This window comes from Pseudoliparis swirei, chromosome 18 (genome assembly GCF_029220125.1).
Source record: "Pseudoliparis swirei isolate HS2019 ecotype Mariana Trench chromosome 18, NWPU_hadal_v1, whole genome shotgun sequence".
In the NCBI taxonomy this organism is placed as follows: domain Eukaryota; kingdom Metazoa; phylum Chordata; class Actinopteri; order Perciformes; family Liparidae; genus Pseudoliparis; species Pseudoliparis swirei.
In genome coordinates, this window is record NC_079405.1 from 14,732,342 (window position 1) to 14,756,698 (window position 24,357).

Genomic DNA, 24,357 nt, shown 5'->3' on the forward strand with positions numbered 1-24,357 from the left:
TATCTGGATTAAAATACAGATTAGCGCTTCAGTGGCACTTAAATAGCTCTTATTATGGTACTTTTGTAGTTCGACTATGTTGAGGAAATCTTACTTTCTTTATTCTTGTTCTGAGTTTGTACTCTAGGTTGATGTACTTATTGTAAGTCACTTTGGATAAAAGCGTCTGCTAAATGACATGTAATGTAAAAAAGCATGAGACCACCTGGTATGTGGTTAAATGTCTTTACCCTTAAGCCATTGATTCCGTCAGAATTAATTGAAAGATATGAACAGGGTTTGTTGCCCCTGAAATGGAAATAGATACCTTGTTGGCAGCACACATCTTGAACATGCCATGTGAGGGAACATCAAAAGGTGAATAACACATGGGTATCTTAATTGCTATTAAAAAGGAACATAGCAATCTTGATGGCCTCACTTGTTGACCTTAATGCACATAACAATGTTGACAGTCCTAGGATGAATGAGTGTTATAATAAATGTTAGTGTTGATATCACATTTTGAGTCCTGAGTTATTTACATTTGCAACAAGACAGCAACAAATAGCATATCTGGAGGATAATGTATTAACTCCTAGTCTAAAACGTCAACACTTCATGCCAGTGTAACGCACATGGCCCTAAATCCAATTAATGGTAACATTTCCAAGATTTTGGCGCAATAACTAGTCACCGACGAATTAAGGCTCGACACAGGCAACTGTGTTCATAACACGTGTACGAACACTCTCTTAAATACAGTGTATTCCACACTTATGAACCAAAGTGACCCAACAAGAGGCTTTTTGTGGTGTGATATACAATTTAGCAAGTTCATGACATTGGAGACAAATACAAGTTACTTTCAATTTCACATTTTAAAACAGCAAATTTATTTGTCTTTAAAAAATAAAAAATAAAATAAAAAGTATTACTCTTTCATTGTCACAAAGAGAAACAGTACGGAAGCACTGAGTCTTTGAGCACTTTCATCGCTCTTCAAGTATGTTAATTCAGTTCATTGATTATTCTTCTGCCGTTGAAACGCCACCAGGACAGCAGGAGCCGGTCGGCCCAGAGGGCTGGGTCGCAACTCCAAAGATTTAAGTTCTTGATAGCAATATCCTGGTTGTGACAGAACCAGTGTTAGTGACTTCACACATCCGTAAGAAACGAGTCAGGAACCCACTATTATTTGATCCAGTGACAAGTCTGGTTCCAGAGCAATTTAGCTGATGTGCAAGCACCCAATTCTTTAGAGTGTAGGGAAAAGAAGAGGAGGTCACAGAGGCTGAAATGTAAAAGACGGAGTAAAGGGGAACAAAAGAGCAGACTGAAAAACCAGAGTGGCTAGAAGAGAGAGAACGTACAAAAAGAGAATATGGGCAACTAAATCAGCAGAACACTGTCAGCTCATACAGTTCAAAGTAAATACGAAGCAATATGTTAGCTGTATTAACAATAGCAGTGACTTAAAAACAATACCACTTGAATTAGCTCAAAAGTAATAAAACTCTGAATTACAATTTCTTCTGTGGGAAAACAATGCAACGTTTTCCACATGTAAACAAATTCACTCAGAAGAGAGAAATCAAGTGTGCAGCTCTCTCAGCCCCTCCTTCACCCTAACAGTATGTGCTTGTGCCAATTGCACCAAAGACAGCGGGTTGATACCAAACATCCAACCTTTTCTCTCCTTATTCTCCGGAGGATTCTTCTCAACACCTTTCAGAAAGAGATAGTGACAAACCGATGATGTAACCCTCCTGAGTGTTTCGAGAAGCTGCTGAAGAAGCAGAAAAGGAAGGAGTATCGAGTTTCAACTCCATGTGTGGGTCAGTGTCCTCCCTTTACACATCAGCCCCAAATCCTCCGTCCCGTCAGTATTTAAATAAGCCTCTCCAAGCTGGTCATCTGGGGTGCAGAAGAAAGTGATGCAGATACTCTGAAATGGCATCCCAGTGCCTCCAGAGGAAGGCGAGGAGGATTACAAGGAGCAGCGTAGAAAACGTGCGGCTGCGTGTTTTCATCAAGGGGACAACACAGTTAGCCACTGTGGACACAAACACCAAAAGGACGGCCATGACAGCCAGCAGCACATTGATTAGTTTCCCTAGTAGAGTCCGTGCTGTGGCGTTCTCCAGACCCTCCAGCTGCACCACCTGCTGCTGCTGCTGCTGCAGCTCCATCTTGGAGATGCGCGTCTGACATGCCTCCAGCGCCTCCTACAGGTCAGGGACAAGTCAGTGAAATGGCTCCGACAACAACAGCAGAAGCGTCACGGTTTTTTTAGCGAAGCTCACCTGAATGTCTCTCGCTCTTTCGTAAGACTGGTAAGCAATCTTCTCCTCCATGCTGGCAAGTTCCTGTTTCAAGTTCAGAATTTCATTTTGGTGCAGCTCGGTCAAGTCATTGAGTTGTTCCTCCAGACGTTCACACCTGCAAAACAGTGACAGCAGTGCATCACAAACAGGACGATTTCCTTCAGCCCACACAGACCTATGAGTGTCTAGGATGTGATGCGACACCTGAATCGTTCCTCTTGCAAGGCCTCGGTGATCATCGTGTAGTCCCGCTGATAGTGGGACTTTAGGTTTTCAAAGGACTCCTCCAGTCGACCTTGGTTTTCCCGGAGCTCTTGGATCTCATGCAGTACAGCATCAAAGCCTGAGGCCTGGCCGTGATCCAGGGTGTTGCCCTTGGAGCTGGGGGGGCCTCCGGGAGCTCCCGTCGTGCTGTTGACACCTGCAGAGCCGGAAGTAGCGCTAGAACAGTCATCTTCACTGCCATACTTTGGGCTGGACTGCAACTGTCCGGTCCCTCCAGGGCCAACACCCTCATCTCCCTGGGTTTCGTCCAAGGAATCTTTCAAAGATGCAATGTTATCCGCACTGCCAAACTTGTTGCGGATGAGGGAGGCGATTTCTCTGGGCTTCGACACCACAGCTCCAGCGGCAGAATGAGTGGCTTGAGAGAAACTGGAGAGGCCCCCCGTCACCTGGAACGAGTGAGTTCAGGTAAGTGCTCAGGTGGCGTTGAGTTAGCAGTATGAGAACTAGTTGAACTGCGGTCAAACGGATCACTAAAGTATTGATCACACAGCCGACAGCTTTAGCAGTTGTCATTAAATAGCCTTAAACACTCAGGAGCGGCACAACACATAATCCAACCATCCGCAGCCTTTATTAAACCCCGAGCTCTCACCAGATCACTGGAGCTAAAGGCTCAATTCTGCACTTTGGGCGAAACAGGAGGTTAACTTCTCCGATGATGGACATTTTCGACCCATTACTTTTGTGTGTGTGTGTAGTTTAAGGTACAACAATAACTCCTTATAAGCTCTGAGGCGTTCACATTTGTTCTCTGCATGGACAAAAGTCTCCGCAAGACTAGAAACCATTATCCGCAAGTCAAAACCTTTTGGTTTTATTCGATGAGCCATACTGGCACACTTAAAAAGGAAAAGCACGCACCTTGGCTCCAACATCTTTCAGCCCCTGGTGCATGTCTCGGAAAACATCTTTGGGCTGGCGAGGAATGCCGTTGTGTTCCACCTCCCGAAGTTTCCGGTGGTAGTGCTCGAGTTTCCTCTGCAGCTGCTGGATGGTCTGAGCTGACTTTTGGTTCTTCTTCTCAAACACCTGTTTGATGCGAGCACTCTGCTGTTTGTCTGCATTATTGGCAAGTTTCAGGTATTCAGCCACGTTGTCATCACGCGCAGTTTGTTCGATTTTGATTTGTTCTGTGAGTTTGAGGATCTTCTGTTGCAGTTGAGCAATGGCCTGCTTTGTTCGCTGGGGGTCCGGGGTACTGTCAACCACATCATACCCATCTGCACCGAAGGAGAGAGCATTGGGTGACACAGCAGGGCCCGATCCATCATAACGATCCAGCTGTTCAAAACAATGTGAACAGAAGAGAAGGGGAGATTATGAAGACGTTTTTTTCAGAACGTAAAGTTTATCGAGACTAAATATTCAAATCAGTTTGTCAAGATATAACACTATCATGCATCATTGTGCGAGCACTGGGTGATGTATTGCTGTCAACACTGCACTGGCAATGCATACAAACAACAAAACCTACAGACACGTATCACTACGCATTTCACAACAGCAGATGGCACCCGGAGGACAAAAGACGCCTTTTGGCTGTCACTTCACAACATCCCTTCAAGGAGTCACAGGTGGGAATGCAGAGACTATTGTGGGGAACAAAAGCTCAAAAATAGGCCAAGTTAACAAATAGTCGATAAGGAGTTATGACTTTATGATTTAAAAGTGCATATTATGAGAACCCATCGACAGTCATCAGAGCCTTCAGGCTCAAACTGAAAGAGGAAAAGTAAATATAAATCTTGGTAATTAACACAAACTGAATTGGTCCCATCACCAGAGCCCCTACTGGAAACATACCAGCTGTTGAGCCCCTTGTCCTCTGAAGAACTGCTGTCAAGTATGTCTCAACCAGTTTAAGTGTAAACCATAAAGATGGAATAAAGCATTGTGTTGTCTGACTCTGTACAGCGCAGGAAGATGTAGTTAATATTCACATTGACGGAGGCGATTAGATAGAGCTGCGAATCAATAACATAACAGAGAGGTTTGTTTAGATGCAGCATTTACCAAAAAATACCCATTTGATTCCATGCATTTAGTGCGAAAATGTTCTTGGATAATTAATTGTGTATCTGCCTTATGAAAGATCTGCCAAGCATGAAGGCACGGCAGACCCGTTTCCACGGAGGATAAATCCCAGTCGATGATTATCGATAACAAACAACAGATTTAAGAGGAATGATATCACAGAGGGCTGAAATTATTCCATCTTGCACATGACATCTGTTGATTAACTTATTTCCAGCCTCCAGTGAGTTACTGGAGCATCGACCCAGTGTGGCATTACCGCTCGTTTTATGATGCCGACTTTCTCCCAATTTCTAATTCGAGAGATTCACCCCGCTGCTGATCTAGCGCCCGAGTTCAACGGACTATCATGTGTAAAGATGTTATCGTCTGAGTCGGGTTCGATACACGTAGGCTATGCTCTTCTTGACAACCTTTTACAGTGAGACCGGTTATCACACTGAAAGTGTTTCTAGATTTCTATCAACAGTCAATGTAAGAAGAAAACATCCCACAAGTTTGAGTTTGCTTAGCCCTGCAAGCCTTCTCTGACCTTAAGAACACTCAGCAACAGCAAGAGTCTAAATTTAGAAAGGCTTAAAGCACATAGTCACAACTAGGGCTGCAACAACGAATCGATAAAATCGATAAAAATCGATTATTAAAATAGTTGGCAACGAATTTCATTATCGATTCGTTGTCATATCATCATATCAATAAGTCACGGAGTATAAACAAAGTTGAGTTGAGCGCAGAGCGGCGCAGGAGAAACTAGAACGGGCACTCGGTAGAGCGCATACCTTCGCATATCACAAGATTGGGCATTGAATTATGAACATGTTGGCATTAGTTGCATGCCAATTGGACAAAAATGTATCGTGCTATGGTAAAAAAAAGATTTTGACATTTCCATGACCTTGACCTTTGACCCGATTGATCAGCAAAATCTAATCAAATGGTAAAGCCCGGATAATAACCAATCATCCAACAACGAATTTCGATAAAATCGATTATTAAAATAGTTGGCAAATTTCATTATCGATTCGTTGTGTCGCGCGATTATTCCGGCGCTCAATAAATCGCGGAGTATAAACAAAGTTGAGTTGAGCGCAGAGCGGCGCTGGAGAAACCAGAGCGGAGTGAGAGGACAGAACGCTGCGTTGTGAGAGCCAATCAGCGCTGAGCTGCTCCTCTGTTGATGAATCTAATTGGCTGCTGCTGCTCACGTGGCGCTGGATGCGGAAGTCATTCACGGAGCTAAGTGCGCCTAAGGGTGATGTCATGAACCCAGACACCAGGGCGCTACATGTCACGACGTGTGTGGCATTTTCACAAGAGTAGAACGAAGAAAACGTGGTTATTTATTCCGTGGCGGATAGCGGAGAAAAAAAAATCCACGGAGAAAGGCAACGGAGATAAGCCACGACGCCACTCGCTGTGAGCGCTGCGCTGCGCGTGCAGACAACATTTAACGGAGCGGAGCATTGCGTGCGCTCTGATCACTCTTTTAATTAAGTATCGATACTAAAAATATGCTAAATCACATCGTTTTTAACGTACGGGTACTTTGTTAGTATCGCTACACCGTGCAGCGTGACAGCAGCAGATGTAGCGGGCTAACATTCAAGCTAACCTAACTTCCCAAACGCTGTGGACATCTGAACGCTGATTGGCCGAGACGCGACACGTCCATCAAAGATGTTTTATTGCGAAGAGCACCACTTCACAATTTTTCCGCGTCTCACTGCAATCTCAACGGCAGCGGGCCAGGTGAAAAAAATAATAAATCGGAACGCGTCTCTGATATTGTTCAGGGGGCCGGTCCACATGGGGACCACTGCTCAGGAGAGTAGAGCTGTCAGTCTGTTTGTGACGGTTCATCACCATGGTGACCAGTGGGTCTCCAGGACCTTTCCATGACTTTAAACCACATTTCCATGATTAAACATTTTGTGAAAACTCTGTCTATACGTGACAAAGTGAGAAGATGTAGTATTACTAACAATGAGAATTCCAAAGCATACCGTATATATACCGTGTAAATGAAAATTTGAAGACAAATTTGCATTACTTTTCCAAATATTTGGGGATTTAATTTTTTTCAATTACTTTTCTAGGCCTGCTAATCGCCATTTAAAAATTCCATGACTTTTCCAGGTTTTCCATGACCGTACGGACCCTGTTTTGAATAAAGGGTTGAAAATTAAAGTTTTTGTTTTTTTATCCGATTAATCGATAAAATAATCAACCGATTAATCGATTATCAAAATAATCATGAGTTGCAGCCCTAGTCACAACCACTCAAAGGCAATCGCTGACCTCCCATCGCTGACAGCTCATCTCCCATTCACCGGATCATCCAGGCACATCCAAACCACCAACAGCCTTTAAACACAATTCACTTGGTTTGGATATTATTTCACAGATATTAGCAAATAACTCGGTTTTATCTTCTATTTTTTACAGCTTGGTTGCAAACAAATACCATGCACCGTGTCTCTTTGTGTTATGATTTGCATTTGAATGTTTTATGTCCTGAAGCTATTTTTTCTATGAATACAACCGTTTCAAGATTGACTTCAGTATAAATCAGGCCATGTTTTGTTAAGCGAGTTGTACTGTGCATGTACTAGAACAAATATTTATATATAAAATTATGAATTAAGAAGAAAAATAAAATTACACCAGAAATATTTATATATAAAATTATGAATTAAGAAGAAAAATAAAATGACACCAGAAATATTTATATATGAATAGAGGAGATCGGATGATCAGAGGAAGAGGTTCCAGCAACACAACAATGTTGGTGGGGCAGTCCAAATAATGCATACAAATGGACTTATTACATAAAGAAAAAGCAAATTTTCATGAATTTTGTCAGTGCTATTATTTTTCAATTGCATTTATTTTACTCGGGACAAACAAGTTCTCGAATTTTAGAACTACAGTTCCCATCATTCTTTAGGGATGCAAGCAGGAAACGTGTTGTCATGGAATCCATGAGTTAACGGTTGTAAAGCATTTGTGAAAGTGACACTGCATTAGCTATTTGCAGTTCCTGATTCCTCAGTGCACAGACAACAATTACTGGATTACATTATATACTCAAGAAATCTGCTAACTGATGAACACAAGACAAGTTGTTCAGTTATAAGAAGCTGCTCTTTTTCTATGATTTCTAAGCACATTTATGATGAACATTAGAGACATAAACTGTAAGTCATGTTGATTCCAGGAGTGTGTTTCATGTCTGCGTGTTCAGATTTGACTAAATTATGGAATCGATTTGGTGTTTTTATATTTAGTTTGTCATTAGTATTGTGTATTGTGTATGCATATATGTTGTATATATACATATATATTTTATTTTATATTTTGCTTTGTATGCTTCTATATCTTTCATCCCTGTTTTTATATATTTTTTATATTCATGTGTGTTTGGTTTATTGGTGCTGCTACTGCTACGACAAATTTCCCCTTGGGGATTAGTAAAGTATATATCTATCCATCTATCTATCTAGATTGTTTTCTCCTACTTCATGCGCACCCACACACTGGCACTCTCGGCAATTGCCTACGTAACCTATATCACAAACCTCCCAGTGCATCACATTGGAGTTTCTTCCTACTCTGTTAGGAATGTTCCATTACATGCCCATGGTTTATTTCTCACCTGGACCACCTGGCAGGACTTAGACACTCACCTTGTCCGGCTCCTCAGTTGAGTGGTAACCAGAGGTCAGCAGAACGTCAGCTAGCGCTGGGCTGCTGGGTGTGTCTGTGGTCGAGGAGGAGCGTGGCCGTCCCGCCTGCAGCAGGGCTTCATGGGTGCTGCGCCGGTGGATCTGGGGGCTACCTTTCTGGGGAGGCTCCCCCCCACTACCCGCCACCTTGCTGCGGCGGCTCTGCAGGCTGGTGCCTCGCTTCATTGGTGGAGCACCTCGGATCTGCTGCAGAACACGACTCAGAGCTGCGGGGGGGGCGGAAGTGGCAGGGCTGTCAGAATCCAAAGGGAGGGCCAAGGAGGCAGGAGCGTCCCCTACTTCGGACCCTACATCAGTGGGTTCGGAGGGAGGGGCGCCTGTGCAGGCAGAGACAGAGTCATGTGGGCAAACGGAGGAGCGTCGGCGCTGTGGCTGGAAGAACTGCTTCAGGCCATGGCCCAACGCTCCCATGTTCTCCAGGGCATTATGGGTGATTTTGGACAAGCCATGCTCTGACTCCGACGCCCTCCTGCCGACCTCCAGTTCCGCTCGGCCTCCCGTGTCCGGCTCCTCTGGACTCTGCTCATTACTACCCTGATCCATCAGAGACCTCCAGTCTCACAGTGAGGTTCTACTTGGGGGTGCAGGGGACTAGCTATGTCCCGTCGACACCCCCCCCCCCACCTCCTGAGCGACTTGTCGAGAGCCGGGAAGCAGAGGGGACGGCGCTCAGTTGGGCCTTTTGAGTGGACATGCATCTGTGGCTTGGCTGAATGTCATGCTTGTCTACCACAAAGGGAAAATAAAATGGATTATGACATGCAGCAGTGAATGATGAACATAATAAGCAGCAGAATATAAAACATCAAGCAACATAAACTGAGTTGACACCGACATGACCACTTGTTCATTTAGTAAAAAAGCGTTATATTTTCTCTCTGCTGAATGAAAGCAGAAGGTACCCTTTTTAGCTTAACAGCATGTGGCATGTCTGGCAGTGCCAACCCGGTAATACAACAACAGAAAGTTTACAAAATAAACAATTTTTAAGAACAGTTTCTGAAATGTCCACGTTTGGTGTATTGCACGTGTGTTAAGGTCAAAGCCTGAGGCTGTTTCTGAAATCACTTCCGAAAGTTTGTTTCTGGGAAGTCAAACCTGGCGGTTCAAAAGCCCTCTTTACAGTTGTACAATCACATTTCAGAAAGTATTCACAACGAAAATTAATAATCAACATAATAGAGTGATTTGATGATGCCAACAAAGAGACTACGATGTGAAAAATGTAAATGAAATTCTAAAACGGACTAGGATTACTATCCAATCCTCAACTAATTAAGGCGCTCAACGATCCCCGGTGGTCTCCTCCTTGCATCTTATTGTACAGTAAGGCTACATCCTGTCCTGGAAAGGACCGTTTCGACTTTGGCCCTCAGATGACAGATTATATAAAAGCATTTGGGTTTACCAACATGTAATGAGACAGTGAGGAAGAAGTGAGGAGGTGATAGAGAGTGACAGAAAGCTTACCATCAGCCCAGCTTCACCTCTACTGACTCACAACTCGGGATTGGCTAAATAGACAGAAATAGAAACAAAAATAAATAAATAATATTTTCCATAGAACAGAAAAGAAGGTTTAAAAAGAGGCATACTGTAGCACCACATAGATGTTAACAGAGCTTAACACAAAGATTCAACTCAGGAGTAACTGGTAATAATGGATGGAAAGGGATCCGACAGCAGGTGAGACTTAAAAGCTTCTAACATGCTGATCATATGAAATAATTAACAACCCAATGAACCCGTTTCAAATCTTAAGAGTCAGCAGTATGTTGACGCATTATGATGAGCCGTGTAACGTCATGATAGCAACTATTGTACATTGCAGCATATTTGAGAAGATGTTAACATGACAGCAGCTCCAGACGCTGTTGAAGAAATGATATTAGCTGAACATCGAAAACAAACATCAGAACATTGCATGAACGCAATAGTGCTCATAAGGAGCTCCCACTGCAGAACTCATCTGACGAAAAATAACAATGCAGGACTGTCATTGGAATGAGTCAATTAATATGCAGGCTATCCTTAAATACAAATATATATTAGAACATATTTGATCATATATTTCTGTCATGGCCAAATGGAGATGGCATTTTTCACAATACCTGTATTGATCCGACACCAAGGTCAAGACCAAAAGGACTTGCTTATAATGACGACGATTATCTTAGAAGCTAATCATTATGTTTTTGTACTTCACTATTTATTTCTAAATCCGATATGCCTCTGCATGCTTAAAACACATATTGTTCAATAAAACCTGAAAAACACCCATTACCAACAGTCCTGGGTTAAAAGAATACAATTAATTTCTAAAAAGTGTCGCTGTGCCCTCCTTTAGTCTTCAAGCACCTGGACAGTCTGTTTTACAAGACATGATTGAAAAAGCATGTTTCCATCAAGCAAATATCCAAAGCCTAAAGAGATGGATCAGACATGGATTATTTTGCAGACAAATGGAAAAACGATTCCACGAGTCAGCACTAAGTATCATTTGAACAAGCCAGCAGCAAAATCTAGCACCAAAACCCCGACGAAAGGCTCCATTAGTGAAACCCGGTGACTCATTACTGCTGGTCCTGCTGTTAGCTCTGCAGTGTTGGATAAGAAAGCACTTTGTTAAAGGGTAGGTGGGAGTGTGCAGTACAACAAGAACAAGAGTAACCAAGTCTTGCTGATCAACATGCTGGAACAACGGTTTCATTTGGAAGATTCAATTACCTTTCCATTACTGCCGACCCTCATCTCACTCATTACTCAAAAGATAAATGAATACAGAAATATGTCAAACATCCCCCTCTATAAGGACAATACCCTAAGTATAAACACACAACTGGTATATACTACGTTCCTTCAAACATAAGTGAACCATAATGAAGGTATGTTGTCTTCACTCAGGTGTGTTTATGCTGGGTTTCATGGCTGCTGCTGTAAAACTGCCAGGTGTAAGTGCACATTTTACCGGCTCTTGGAAATACATGTCGTAATTTTAAGGCTATCAATTTCATATATAGACGATGCACCTATATAGACAACTGCTTTAACACAGCTTCATGTAAGAATGCCTCACATCAGAAAGACAGTTACTCATTCCAGTAACTCAGTGTAAGATATTGCAGTAAAACCTCAGGACAAGACCAGGAACAAACTCATCAACAATAAAAATATGATGACGTCCGACTTCTCAGGGGAAAGTTTTCTTTTCAAAGTACATGCAGTACTCCAAGGTCACACCATCTACAGAGTGTTGTGCATGACTAGCTGCCTTTAAGCTTGTGTTAAATAAACATGTCTACAAAATGACAGAAGGTCAAATATTTGTATCTGGAAGCAGGGTGTCCTCTTGGGTCATTGCTCCATTGGCATAGGCTTACATGCTTTATTCCAATACATTTGCACATATCACTGAAGATTAGCACTCATTAGTTTCAGATTGTGTTCACAAATTACAACAATGTATTCATGTTAATATTGAATAATGAAAACAAAAAACTCAGCAAGAGTCCAAGTACAGATAAACATACCGTCAGATGTGGTCATCAGCAGATTACTTGTGGATCTATTAACACGGGGAATGGCTTAATCCAAACTAATTTCCAGCACTGCTTCCTCAGAGTAATTCTTACAAATGGAAAAGTGGTGGGATAGCTGTCAAACTTTAGTCAGCTGTTTCCATGGACATTTAGAAAAATCACATGCTGCAAAGACAAACCAAAAACAGAGGTGAGACAAGGTAAGAAACTGTTTGCTATGAGGGGAATTTGTGACATTATGAAACCGACAACTTCAGACACACGGGTGGCGTCCCGATTTATTAAAATGGTATTGGACCAATCTATTCATCTTGTACAGAAGTCCCCAATAATTGCTGTATTAATGAGGTCATTCTGTATGACCGAGTAGCCTAGTGACATGCGGGTTCAGCTATCTGTGATCATCATGACTAAAGTTTAACCTCAGTATTACTCAATGATTTACATTTACTCTTCTGCTCAAACTAAATAAATGTAAAAACATGAATGCACCGGGAGCAGCAGAAATACAGTCAGATGTTGTTTTAAGAATCCTCACATCCCACTTGTTACCAATAATTTTGTAAAGCGTCATGATAAGAATGGAATCCGATATATATCGTAGACTATATCGATCATAGTGTATGCAGTCTGAGAACAATCGTAATATTAGCTGAATGCATTCTGTCTCCCTGACTGATAACCGTCACCACACAACAAGTATTATGTTAACATATTAAACCTTCTTAGGGCTTAAATCGGACAAATAAAAAAAACATTTACAAGTTTATATAAAATATGCAACATCTAAACCAACCAGCTCCTAGATCAGAGGAGACTTTTGGTCGTTGGTGGAAAGCAACTGGCTCAAAAATTACCAGCCACCTTTTTGTTATTGTGAGGCTATTATTGCTTCCACTTGCATGGATCACAGCAAGTTGATATCAAGTTGGATAAAAATATAACCAGCATGCATTGTCAGCCGATTTCAGCAGCAACCAATAGCTGGTGAACATCCATTAGGAAATCCCAGATATTGTCCTATAAGTATCATTGTCATCATTATTATTGTAATTATATATTATTATGAAACCGAAATTACTTGTAATGCAGCCTATTACCAGACCTGATATAATAGGATAATGTAATTTGAATGGAATAGTAGTGATTACTTAACCCAGAGGAACTAGTTCATACATTTTTACAAAAAGCTTAAACTAGTCTGTGGCTTAAATGGCAAAAGCAAAAAGTGTAAAGCACAGGCCTCCAGGGCGTGTTAGCTTAATTAAGTGTGTAATGTTAATTAATAGTGCCGAATATCCGCAAGGGATTATCTGCCGGAAAGAACCACACAAGTGAGAGAAAGTAACTCAACGATGATTTAACGTTCACAAAAGGTGACGTCACACAGCATCGCTCTCTGAATAGACGCGGATACAGTCATACGTGCATTCCGATGAGATCATCACCACCCAGTCAATAGTAACAATAAAGTTTGCTTTTCTTTAGACTGTTGCCTAAAACCCGAACGTTCATTAAACCAGAGAACGTCAGTGTATTATCACGGTGCAGTTTAGGTTATTAGTTAATTAAATTACTCCACAGGTTACAGGTGCATTCGGTGTCATGACAAGGAGGGTAACAGTGGTAACGTGCCACGCGTATGCTTAACATTTCAAAAGCAGATAGTATGAGGAAATACATGTCCTACACAAGTACCTGGCATTGTTGTTTTTGTCACGTTAAGAAGTTACAGAAATTAGTCCGAGCCCAACGGTTTAACATTAGCTAAAGATAAGAAGAGGATGAAATTAGCAGCTTGCTAGCCAACGTCCGTAGGCCTGGCCTCAAAAACACTCAAACGCATCATATAATAGCTGGAAACGTCAATGTAGTTACTCGTTTTATTGACGGGTGGTGCTAACCGCCGTGGTAGATAACGTCCTGGAGAATCGTTGACCCCGGTTCGATGGCTTGTCTGCCCCTCTGGTAGCTAGCAGTACCAGCTAACGTGGTGCACCGGGAAGTGTTCGTTTTACTTTACGACGCACACCGGCGCTGTGCGGGGCGGGGTCACGGCGTTATGTTATGTTGTAGTTATAGATTTACTGAACATTTAGCACAACAACTATCAGAGGTTACCATGTCGAACGTTTTTAATTATGTATGCAGTTTGAGTACATATGTTGTTCTTCAAATGGACGTTTAACAAGATGGATAAGGTAAATGCCGGACCATGTTTTACAAATGATGTATGTTGCTGTCTCCGGAACAGAGCATGAGCTACAGCTTGTGATTACAGCAGCCTGCCCCTCTCATCTGCTCATGTACTTCACCGGACAACCCCAAAATCACCGGTTTGAATATCAGATGGTGATCATCACGTGATACACACACGTCCCAGGACAACCCAATAGATAACTGGTTTACCTGTTCAAATAACTTTTTTATGTAAACAGTCCTGCATGCAGAAGGTTGGTTATAAATATAATCATCCCATAACTACAGATGGCATTACTGGCTAGACAATCCCTCTGGTGGGCCATCACACTCTTGTATCTAAAATTCAATCTTGCAATAAAATACCACTTTCCACATTATTGATAAAGAGGTTGAGTCGTCATTTATGAGTCGTCCCTTCATGCCATTATAAGCTCTTCTCCAAACGTGGAATTATCTAACTTCATTTTATATATAGAAATGTATAGAATAATCCTGTCCAGCTGACAACACCACCATGAAACCGCCCTCACAGGTGTGAACAGCTCAAAACACACCGGGTTCATTTAGATTGGAGGTATTGGGTGGCCATCTGTCACGTCCTCCCACCAGCGTGTCTTAATCACACCGTGCAATCTTGTATTTCACGGTGGAGTATTTAAGTCCGAGCTACATCTCTCACAGTGCTTCCCTCTTTGTATTGGTAATATAAGCCGGAGTTTAACTGAGGACGAAGTATAAATTGTTCTGCTAAAAGTAGTTCAATTCAATCTGACATATTGTGGTGTGACCGTTGTGTTGTATCCGGCCTGGGTGTTGTCTCCGAAGTTAAACCTTAATAAAGCGCACGCATCCATTTACTTTTCCTAATCACTCACATGTAACTACATTAAACATCGCCCATCCGGCGCCCATCCGGACTACCCTGGGTGGCGAAACAGGCGCGTACTCGCCGCCTGGCCACTCAGCCTGTCAGTTAGCAGGCTGGCTCGACTCTCGAGCTAAAAGACGTCGCCTCGGCCACGGTTAGCCGCAGGCAGCCAGGACACCTCGCCGGGCGGGCAGCGACGATTGGATAAACAAGGTCAATCCAGCGGAGCCCTGGGGCGGATCGGATCACAGCATATGGAAACACATTTCATTCATAGAACGGTTCGCAAAATGTGTGTTTTGCTGGCTTCAACTTACATGGGCGCTGAGAGGATTGTGTTGATGACCGTTCATTTCTCCCGATGGTGGAACACTCCCACGGTGACGTCAGATAGCGTGCTCGACGTCAGAACAGCTGAGCACCAGGCAGACAGCCATCCCACAGGATCCATGCAGGTGATCCAGTTCAATTACAATATTATACACGTATTATTATTGTTATATATTTGTACACTGAAAGGGTCCCAGGAGTGGAGCTACTTTGAGGAGACTCATGTCATGTCCATTATCTATTATATATTGTTAATGCCAAGACACAAATTGTCAGTAAGCTTTTGGTTCAGCACTATGTTATTCCAGGCACTGTTGATAAAGCTTTGAAGTATAACAAGTTGAAATGACGACTATTTGTCGAGATATCAAATAGTCAGCAACTAGTTCGACAGTATGTGTTCACTGTTTTCAACCTTGCATATTACCGTTCTGTCAAATTTGTGATTGAGATTTTCTGACATTTTGTGTAGCCCAAACAATGAATCAAGAAAATAATAGCTATCAATAATGAAAACAAGTGTTAGTTGTTGCCCTAGAAACATCCTTCGTGCAGATAAATATAATGTATCAAATGTATAATAAATGACACTTACCATTATAAATAATATATTAATAATCACATGAAGAAGAAGACAAATAAACTACAGTATAGGGTGGACATCGAATCAAAGTTTCTAGATACCAGCTACGGCTCTGGATATCTTTACAGTAAACAAATTAAAAAAACATTAAACAAAGAAAATCAGTAACTGTGCAGCGTACTTTGCACGTTATTCTTCTTCCAAAATGTTTTATTTAGAACCCCTCTTGCTAAATGCAAAGCAAGAAACGTTGACAAGAGAGTCTGTTACTTATTTGCTGGCCAAATCTGAGGTTAACCAAAATGCACAAAAGAGAGTCTGTGAAGTTTCTTGGAGCCAAGTTTGGCCTTTGATGAGAAGGGAAAGGATCACATGAAGGCATGGCACATTTCAGAGGCTGACGTTGATGCTGTTCAGATGGTGCCGGGTGTGCAAGAGGATCAGCAAATACAGGAATGGGAGTATGGGGATGAACATAATATGCGATCAAAGGTGTGGGTAATAAAATGGCTTTTGAGTTGTAGGCTGTAGAGTGGTAGCTGCACTGGTCATTGTGGCGGTAACTGAAGGACTGGTTTGAGGGTTTTTTCTATGAGAGAGACACTTAGGAGGTTATAATACAGGGATGTGGTAGATCTGAGGATGACCATGATATGTGGCTGCTGGATTACCGGTTTGGGGCTCTGAAGAGCTTGAGGTTGACCTGGAGGCTGCAGGTGTTTTGAGAATGGCAAGAAATGATATTGAGGGGCCTCGGAAACTAACTGCTGGTGAACACGAGGCTTCCCATTATGTTGAGTGGTGGAGGCCGGTGGGGTTAACTAAGCCTTTGACCTGGTGGCAGGAGAAGGAGGGGTTGTTGGATGGAAAATTCCAGGTACCATGGGGAATTGTGGGAAAAAAGGAAATGGATACTGTGGAGACTGAAGCATCTGAGGTGTAGTTGGCTGGGGGAGCTGCCGTGTTCTAATTAGCAGTAGATAGCGGGCCAGGAAACAGAGGGTAATGAGAGAACTTTGGACACTGTGGCAGAAATGAGGATGCAGGGTACTGAGCTGCAGGTGCCTCTTGGTTTTCAGTGCGAGAGCCTGTAGTATCACTTGAGGGAAGCTGTGGATGTTGTGGCAACTTTGCCTCTCTGTAGTGCGGTCAGGATTGTGTGGTGACGGAGTGGGCCTGCAACATGGGTATTGGGAACTGGGGGTACTGGCTCATCAATAAAGTCCAGAACCCCCACAGACTACGGCACTATTAATATGCACTTGACACAAAATACTTGTTTTAACACACTGTTATTTGTTTATTCATCATATTTTATTGTAAATGTTCATCTTCTCTTTTTATAAACGATGTCTTATACTATTTCACTGTATTTATTGTTATGTACCAATCAACAAGCCACATTCCTTGAATATGTAACGTACTTGTCAATAAACCATTTCTAATTTTGATTCCGAAGAAACTGCTCAGAATACTGCTGGACCTGGCTATCGCCTGGAGGCTGTGGTCCACTCAATATCCATTAATGAAAGTCATATGACTAAGAGCTCAACATCCGCCAACAGAAGAGAGTAAATACTTCTCATTCTGCAATAAAACAAAGTGAGTGAATCAAAAGCATGCGTACATATCAGCTTCCATTTCTAACCACAAGAGAGCCCATCATATCTTGGTCTTTATGCATAAGCTGTTGTGGGTGCAATAAGGGTCAGTCCTCCAGAGAGCCTATTATAGCAAATCCACATCTACAGACCAATGAAAGAGACGTCCACGTACCAGACACTAACAGTCTTAATGACGGATAAGAACATAATTCGGAAGTAGTTTTTTTAAACTAATCAAATGTCAATATGTTAAGTCACTAACCCTTAACTTTGAGGTAATTTGCTGTTAAACCACTGATCTTCACCAGCATCCCAGAGAGGAAGCAGGTAACAGGGAGGTGGCAAGACATTGTCAATGGTGCCCCCCATGAACGCAGCGGTTGTACATAATCTTCACCCTGCACTGTAAAAGAATGGGGAAGTTCGATCATTAAAAAAGTTGATCAAACATTTAATTTACGTCATGGGAATAGCAAAAGAAAAAGATAGAAAAAGTCTTCACGAATATGACCTTTTAGCGAAATATGAACATGTCAGTGCAGTTTGACTCCAGCCATGTTTCTTTTTCACTGATTCAGAGATCCATGAGTTATTGTGAATATTGACATGGGAAATTAACCTTACCTGCTGGGGAACGTGGCAGCCCTGGTAAAGTGCAGCAAAGCCTCAATCTCTGCAAGACCTCTCCACAGAAAAGCCACATTTAGAGGGCAAAGGAGTAAGAGGTCCTTCATCTGTTTGACATGGGAAGAAAACATGATAACAGTGTATTGTGTATTGGACAAAATACCAAACTCCTTTATATATATTTGTATATATACAACCTACCTCTGAAAAGTTAAGGGCTCTGACCCATTTCCCCTTTAGAGTCTTCAAGTTGTCACATGTTTATGCTTCAGTTTTGCAATCATCCAATTGTGCAACACTGGAAAAAAACAAGCACACATTACATTTGGTGATTGAGAAATCCAAACACACCAGGCAGCCATAATAAACTGTGACGTTGCTCATTCAAAACTGATTCATGTCTCATGACTCATGTTTAATGATGGCTCTGGAGGCGGTTTTGAACAATTGTCTCAATATGTTGACGAGCATGTCCCAATACGAAGACCTATGCAGGCTACGAGTGCATTAGTGACATGATACTCATTTCCATCTGCTTTAGAGGGGCTCAGTGGGACTAACTGTGTGACAGCATCCCCATACTTTAATCATTGACAAATTCCTCTACAGCTCCACAAGTCATCAAGAACGGCACATTGTCCTTAAAGTCAGGGTCACTAACCATTTTTTTAAGCTTTTTTAATTTTATTCATGAGACTGAAATGCGCATGTGAAATCAGTTAACCTAAGTCCACCGACGTTTGCTTGTTGCTGGTCATGAAGCATTGTCATTTTGTTCTATTGTGTTCCTAAAAAAATTCTAGAACACTTACTAAATATAAAATATTCAATGTTTAAAAATGTCAATATTTCCAACAACCACACATACAGCCAATATAAAATAAATTGGAATACTGTTTGCTGAAACATACTGTTAAATATTAATTAGATAAATATGAATATAAATTAATTAAACCTTCTTGAGCTTAAAAGAAAGGGATATCATTTATATTTAGTTGGACAGGAGACTACTATCATTTATGTACATTTGAAACACTTATCACAAATATTGAATCAAAGCTTAATTATTGATCATATTTTGATTAATGTTTGGTTTCACTCCCTATGTCATGTAATTTAATACGCAATCATATGGCACTAAACTTTGTAGCACAAAACAATCAGCGCCATTGTCGTAGATTGGAACACTTTGTCTTATATTGATAAGAAATGCGAGAGGATTTGAAACAAAGCAGGGAGCGATGTGTAGTCCCTGCTGTGAACCGTGTTGTGTTGAGCAGCAGATGAGTGTTTTACTTCAGGCATCACACTTCTGGGCTGAAGACGGAGGCCTTTGCTCAATAACAACCTCTTTATCAACAGCTTGTCTGTTATTAAATTGTACGGAAGTTAGAGTCCCCGTGACCACAAAATACAACATAGGATTCATCCACGGCATGTTGCTTATCACTAAGACTGCCACTGTGTCGGTTATATGGGTCTAAATCGACAGATCACATGAGTTTGGTGCGAGCAACCAGAACTTTAAACTAGTTATTCGATCGAGGCACGCAAAAAGTGTTGTCTTTAGATTAAAAGGAAGAAGAAAAAACTGTTTTTCTTAATTAAATTGGGTGGATTTCATTAAAAAAAAGTGCATTGATGAATAATTCAGCTAAAAAAACTGTTGACTACTTAAAATTATATATTGTTTTATTAAAACTGAGTTATAGGGCTACTTTTGGTAAAGAGGACAAATCAAACATTTTAACAATATAAATACAGTTCTCAATATTGTCAGCACTTTTATATAAAGTCACACAATGAAAACAATCAGTCATATTTTGCAGAGGAAATAATGCAACGTTTACATATTATCAAAATTGACCCAAACAAATGCTCAACACATGACTTTAATCTGTGAAGTTACGATGCTAATCTTATACAAGAAGCAGAGAGGTGTTGACTATAGTAAGCAGATTACATGTAACAGTTTAGCTTCACACCTTCCTTTTTGTATTAGTTGTTTTCATCCTGTCTCACTAACTATCATGTCATTCCAGATCCTGCTTCCCATCTCGTCAGTCCAACTCCCTTCACCTGCCTCTGATCACTCCCTAGTTAGTCCCTCATTACCTTCACCTGGTCTTCATGCCCATCTCAACTGTTGCCCATTCCCTAATTAGTCCCTGTCTACTTAGGTTCCCTTACTTGCACTTGTCCTCTGCCAGATTGTCTTGTGTTTTTCTGACCAAGCCCAAGCGTTCCACAGTGTGTTTGATTATTCTGTCTGTTCCGTTGCTGACGACGCTCTCAGTAAAGAATCTTTATTTGCATTATTGTCTCCTGAGTCGTGCATTTGGGTCCACCCTAATCCCATCGTGACATTACACATATTGAACAAGTATTATAAATATCTTGTGAAACGCTCATTATATCCATCGGTACTCATTTCAACACACTTGCAGATTGAGTTGTGCTGGAATACATGAACAATAAAAATGTTCACATCGACCCAACAAAAGTAAAATGGCAATGAATTTGAATCAAGAATCACATAAATTTGAGACCAACACAAGTAAAGTAGTTTTTGCTTAGAGGCCATGTCTTGCATGAAATGATGTGGTTGTGTCATGAAGACTGGATGTTAGAGAGTGGGTAGTTAGAAGTGGTGCTCCTGCCATCAGACACAGCTCACAGGTCTGAGAGATCCTCTTCAGACCAGTCATGCTGATGCATCGCTGCAGAGAGCACTAAGTGACACTTTTCCTTCTGATGGGCAGCAGCTGGAGACCCAACTCTACTATTATAATCACTCTCAAGACTGGGTGGCTGTATCAGCTCTTTAGATGCAGAAATAGACTATATCCAACTTCCACCGGCAGCCAACCTCCGTTGGAGGTAAAGTTATTGTACCGCCATTTCCATCAGCGGTGTCTGCTCACATAGCTTGTTTCTAAGAGGGAGGTGGAGGTGTGAACAGGCTTTCTGCGACCAGCTGTCTATCGTGAAGGGCGTCGTCAATGCTGTGCCTGAGATTAAAAGGAGATGGAGGCCGCATGTCCAATTCTAAAAGAAAAAGAATACATTCACATTCATCAAATTTTTTTTAGAGCTCCTATTGCTAACAGGGTCAGGCTTGTAAGCTGGAGTAATGGTAGACGGTTGATCATCATATGGGCACATCAAGTTGTTGCTGAAACCAGTTTGAGACAGGTTATAGTTCGTCCAGTTACTTGGTATCATGTCTTCTCATGTTTTCTCTGATTTTCTTAGTGGCCCTTTCTGTATGCTGGCCAAGACCGTACCCCATAAGCTGGTCTCCTTCACCAGTTTAGGCACTTCACCTCTGCCCTGATCACCCCTTGATTGACCTCTAGATAGTGTCCAGAACATCCAGGATCCCAGGATAAACAATAAAAATCCCCAAGCTAACTCAAGAATTCTGGCCCAAAACTGATTGAGCCACCAGCCCCAGCCAAAGCGCCTCGAGTTCCCCAGAAGCCCATAAAGCCAGAGGAGACTATACATCTGCAGGCTGAAGTTCATAAACCCAAAGAAAGCGCATACTGCTGTTACTTGCTTTGCACGCTTCTCAATCTAATGTGAAGGAACCCACTGATGAGGTCAGAAGACCTGAGAAGTGGATGTAGATGAGAGAAAGACTTGCCAAAGATTCACATACAGAATGGGAGAACCCAGCAAGCGAGTGAGGGTCTGTAGCAACAGAGGATGAGCTAGGGTTAAAGTTGTAGAGAAAAGGTCTGCCACAAGTAATGGAATACAATGTGATATAGCCAAACCTCCAACCCGCCATGGGTGCTGCAGCTTTAGCGGGAAAAGTAATAATTTTATCACTGAGTGTGATCAGAGCGAAGACAAGCTGCACCCACAGAAAGAGCTGCAGAGGAGCGTTATGGAGTTCTGCCAGAGTAGCACGAGAGAGGATCTGACGGGTGCCATAAGGATCAAGCAGAAGGAGGACACCACGCAGACTACCACTCAGGATCAGGAGAGTGTTTGCCAAAATCAGGGCGTCACAGTGGGGATGAGGAAGAATGCATGCACCTGCCAGTCCCATAACTGCCAGGACTGCCATCAATATGAAAAAGCTGGCTGATCCAAAGACATGTTCTTCCCAGGCAAATGCCAGCGTGCGCCTCATGTCACCCCAGAGCAGATTGGTGCCATTAGAGTTTGTGAGAACAATGCCAGGACTGAGACCAAGCACACGGGGGTCTCGGGGTCCTGCATTGTTTCGGACAGTGAGTACACGGAAAGAGAGAGAGTGATCAGGAGAAAGAGGAAAAGCCGTATTTTTTATGCTAGAGAAATCAATATACAAACACATATTTTGAATGAATTCTGTAATTTACTATGTAGCTAATGGAGTGTTTTTAGAACTTTTGATGACTGAAGAAATAAGAAGTGACAATGTTTGTAAGACCTTCTCATATCCACTTTAAGAACATTGAGGAGGAATCGTATCATCTTAGTTCACAAATGTAATCTTATTATATGTAAACAATTATATTGACTTACTATCCAGAAAATCAGCATTTACTGTGGATGTATGACTCTTCTTTAATTGTTCCTCAGTTGTTATTCGGCTGCCTTCTTCCTCTGAAATCGTACGTACGATGGAAAGATTGTGTCTTGTTATTCAAGTATTCACTTTGTCAACTCCTTGGTCTTGAGGCCCTGAGTGGTGCACAGCACGTACTGGTGTTAATGTGACTCCAGACCAAGAACGGTCTTCATTACTGGCCCGCTCAGACTCCTCTGGGATGAGTGTCTGTGATGCTGTACTGTCAACACTATGGCCGCTGCCCTCCACAGAGTAACAGTTGCTGTCTGAAGGGAAGATCAATTCATTGGCTAAGATGTCAGAGGGGCGTTCTCGTTTCTGCCTGTGCTTCAAGTTAATCCGACTGAATCAGAGTTGTCCAGCGATTGTAAAGTTTGAATAAGGCTCCCAAGTGAGGAAAGGGACACGGTTAGCGTAACGAAGAGCAAAGATGAATGCCCCAAGACACAGATGGACACACAGGCACATGAGACGATCATTATATCGATTATATAATGTAACTATTCCACTTAAAAAGTAGACCCTTGTTCTATATTAGGATGCAGTAGTTTTACAGTACATTATTATATATAATTGCAAATGAGTTGATAGTCGAAAGACTTTAAAGGTTAAGTAGACACATTTACAGATAATTAATCGGGTGTGTCAATCCTGTAAAGGAAAAGGATGCTACTGTGTAATCCAATGGGTTTGCACACTCCACAACATCTATGAATGGTTTCTTTCAGCAGAAATGCAACCCAGCTTGGCAAAAACATGGAAGTTCACAGCATGAACCAGTTTGATCGCTCTGTGAGCTTTTGGTCACAAATGTCAAGTTGCCACTTCAATGCACATCACACACAGCAGGAAAGAAAAATCATACGAGATTGAAATGATTTTGCATCATAACATTATATAGAGCATGTCATATTTTTAGTACAACCTAAGATAACATTAGATGAATGTTATTTCTGTTTAACGACATGTTTAAGAAATGCCTTGTGTCCTGATTTATGGTTTAGAAAATGTAGTTGTTGATACAAAAGTGCACAGGGAGGGTCACGTGATGCGAAAGAGGTAGGAGCGCTGGACAGGAGCTCCCGGACTGAACACTTTATTTAACATTTCAGGTATAGATTAACATTAATAGAACAGGTCGAACGAAGAAGTAATGTCACTGCATGATATTTGGGGGGGAAAAACTGAAAAAAACCGAACTGGACGGTCCGGACTTCGAAAAACTCAGTCCGAAAAAGAGACCAGCGACCCCGACAACATGGCGGAAGGCGCGCAGATTGACGACCTGGTGGAGAAGATAAGTGACGCAGTATTTACGAAACTCAGCTCCAGCCTGGATATGAAACTCGAACAAATAGCTAAATCCGTCAACTCGGTGTGTGCAAGTGTTACGGCAGTGGAGAAAAGCAGAACAAAGAATATCCGACACGGAGGACTCCGTGTCACAGCTCCTAGCTAAACTTGGGCGCACCGAGACACGGCTAACTGAGGCTCTGACCCGGCTGGAGGACCAGGAGAACCGGTCCAGACGCAACAACATAAAGGTCATCAATCTGCCCGAACACACAGAGGGGCAGAACGCAAGGGACTTTTTCGAATCTTGGCTGCCAAAAGTTTTGAAGCTCACGGTGAAGAACGACCGAATCAAGCTGGACATGTGCCA

At 42.0% G+C, this 24,357-nt stretch overlaps 1 protein-coding gene and 1 long non-coding RNA gene across 6 annotated transcripts; one reads left to right on the plus strand and one right to left on the minus strand.

Annotated features, from left to right (window-relative positions):
- Positions 1-851: 851 nt before the first annotated feature.
- Positions 852-15,353, minus strand: tmcc1b (transmembrane and coiled-coil domain family 1b). Of its 5 annotated transcripts, none has more exons than XM_056437096.1 (8): positions 15,301-15,353; positions 11,905-12,078; positions 9,845-9,888; positions 8,315-9,100; positions 3,456-3,875; positions 2,511-2,980; positions 2,286-2,421; positions 852-2,207 (listed from the first exon to the last, which is right to left on the minus strand). In XM_056437096.1, the coding sequence occupies exons 4-8, from the start codon at positions 8,915-8,917 to the stop codon at positions 1,893-1,895; spliced, it is 1,944 nt and encodes a 647-aa protein (XP_056293071.1). In that variant the 5' UTR covers positions 8,918-9,100; positions 9,845-9,888; positions 11,905-12,078; positions 15,301-15,353; the 3' UTR covers positions 852-1,892. The 5 variants fall into 5 exon arrangements, with proteins under 5 accessions (XP_056293071.1, XP_056293066.1, XP_056293070.1 ...); XM_056437091.1 differs by lacking the exon at positions 15,301-15,353 and adding an exon at positions 14,991-15,079; XM_056437095.1 differs by lacking the exon at positions 15,301-15,353 and adding an exon at positions 13,818-14,958.
- Positions 15,348-20,442, plus strand: LOC130208168 (uncharacterized). Its single transcript, XR_008834368.1, has 3 exons — positions 15,348-15,438; positions 17,356-17,498; positions 20,170-20,442. It is a non-coding gene; the product is annotated as an uncharacterized LOC130208168 (long non-coding RNA).
- Positions 20,443-24,357: the final 3,915 nt, after the last annotated feature.

What these genes read in the sequence shown, in the direction of transcription:
- tmcc1b (XM_056437096.1), bottom strand. Translation starts at nt 8,917, where the DNA reads ATGGATCAGGGTAGTAATGAGCAGAGTCCAGAGGAGCCGGACACGGGA. An exon ending in CAACTGAGGAGCCGGACAAG is followed by an intron (nt 3,876 to 8,314) that starts GTGAGTGTCTAA and finishes TGTTTTGAACAG; the next exon opens with CTGGATCGTTATGATGGATC. An exon ending in TGAAAGATGTTGGAGCCAAG is followed by an intron (nt 2,981 to 3,455) that starts GTGCGTGCTTTT and finishes CACTCGTTCCAG; the next exon opens with GTGACGGGGGGCCTCTCCAG.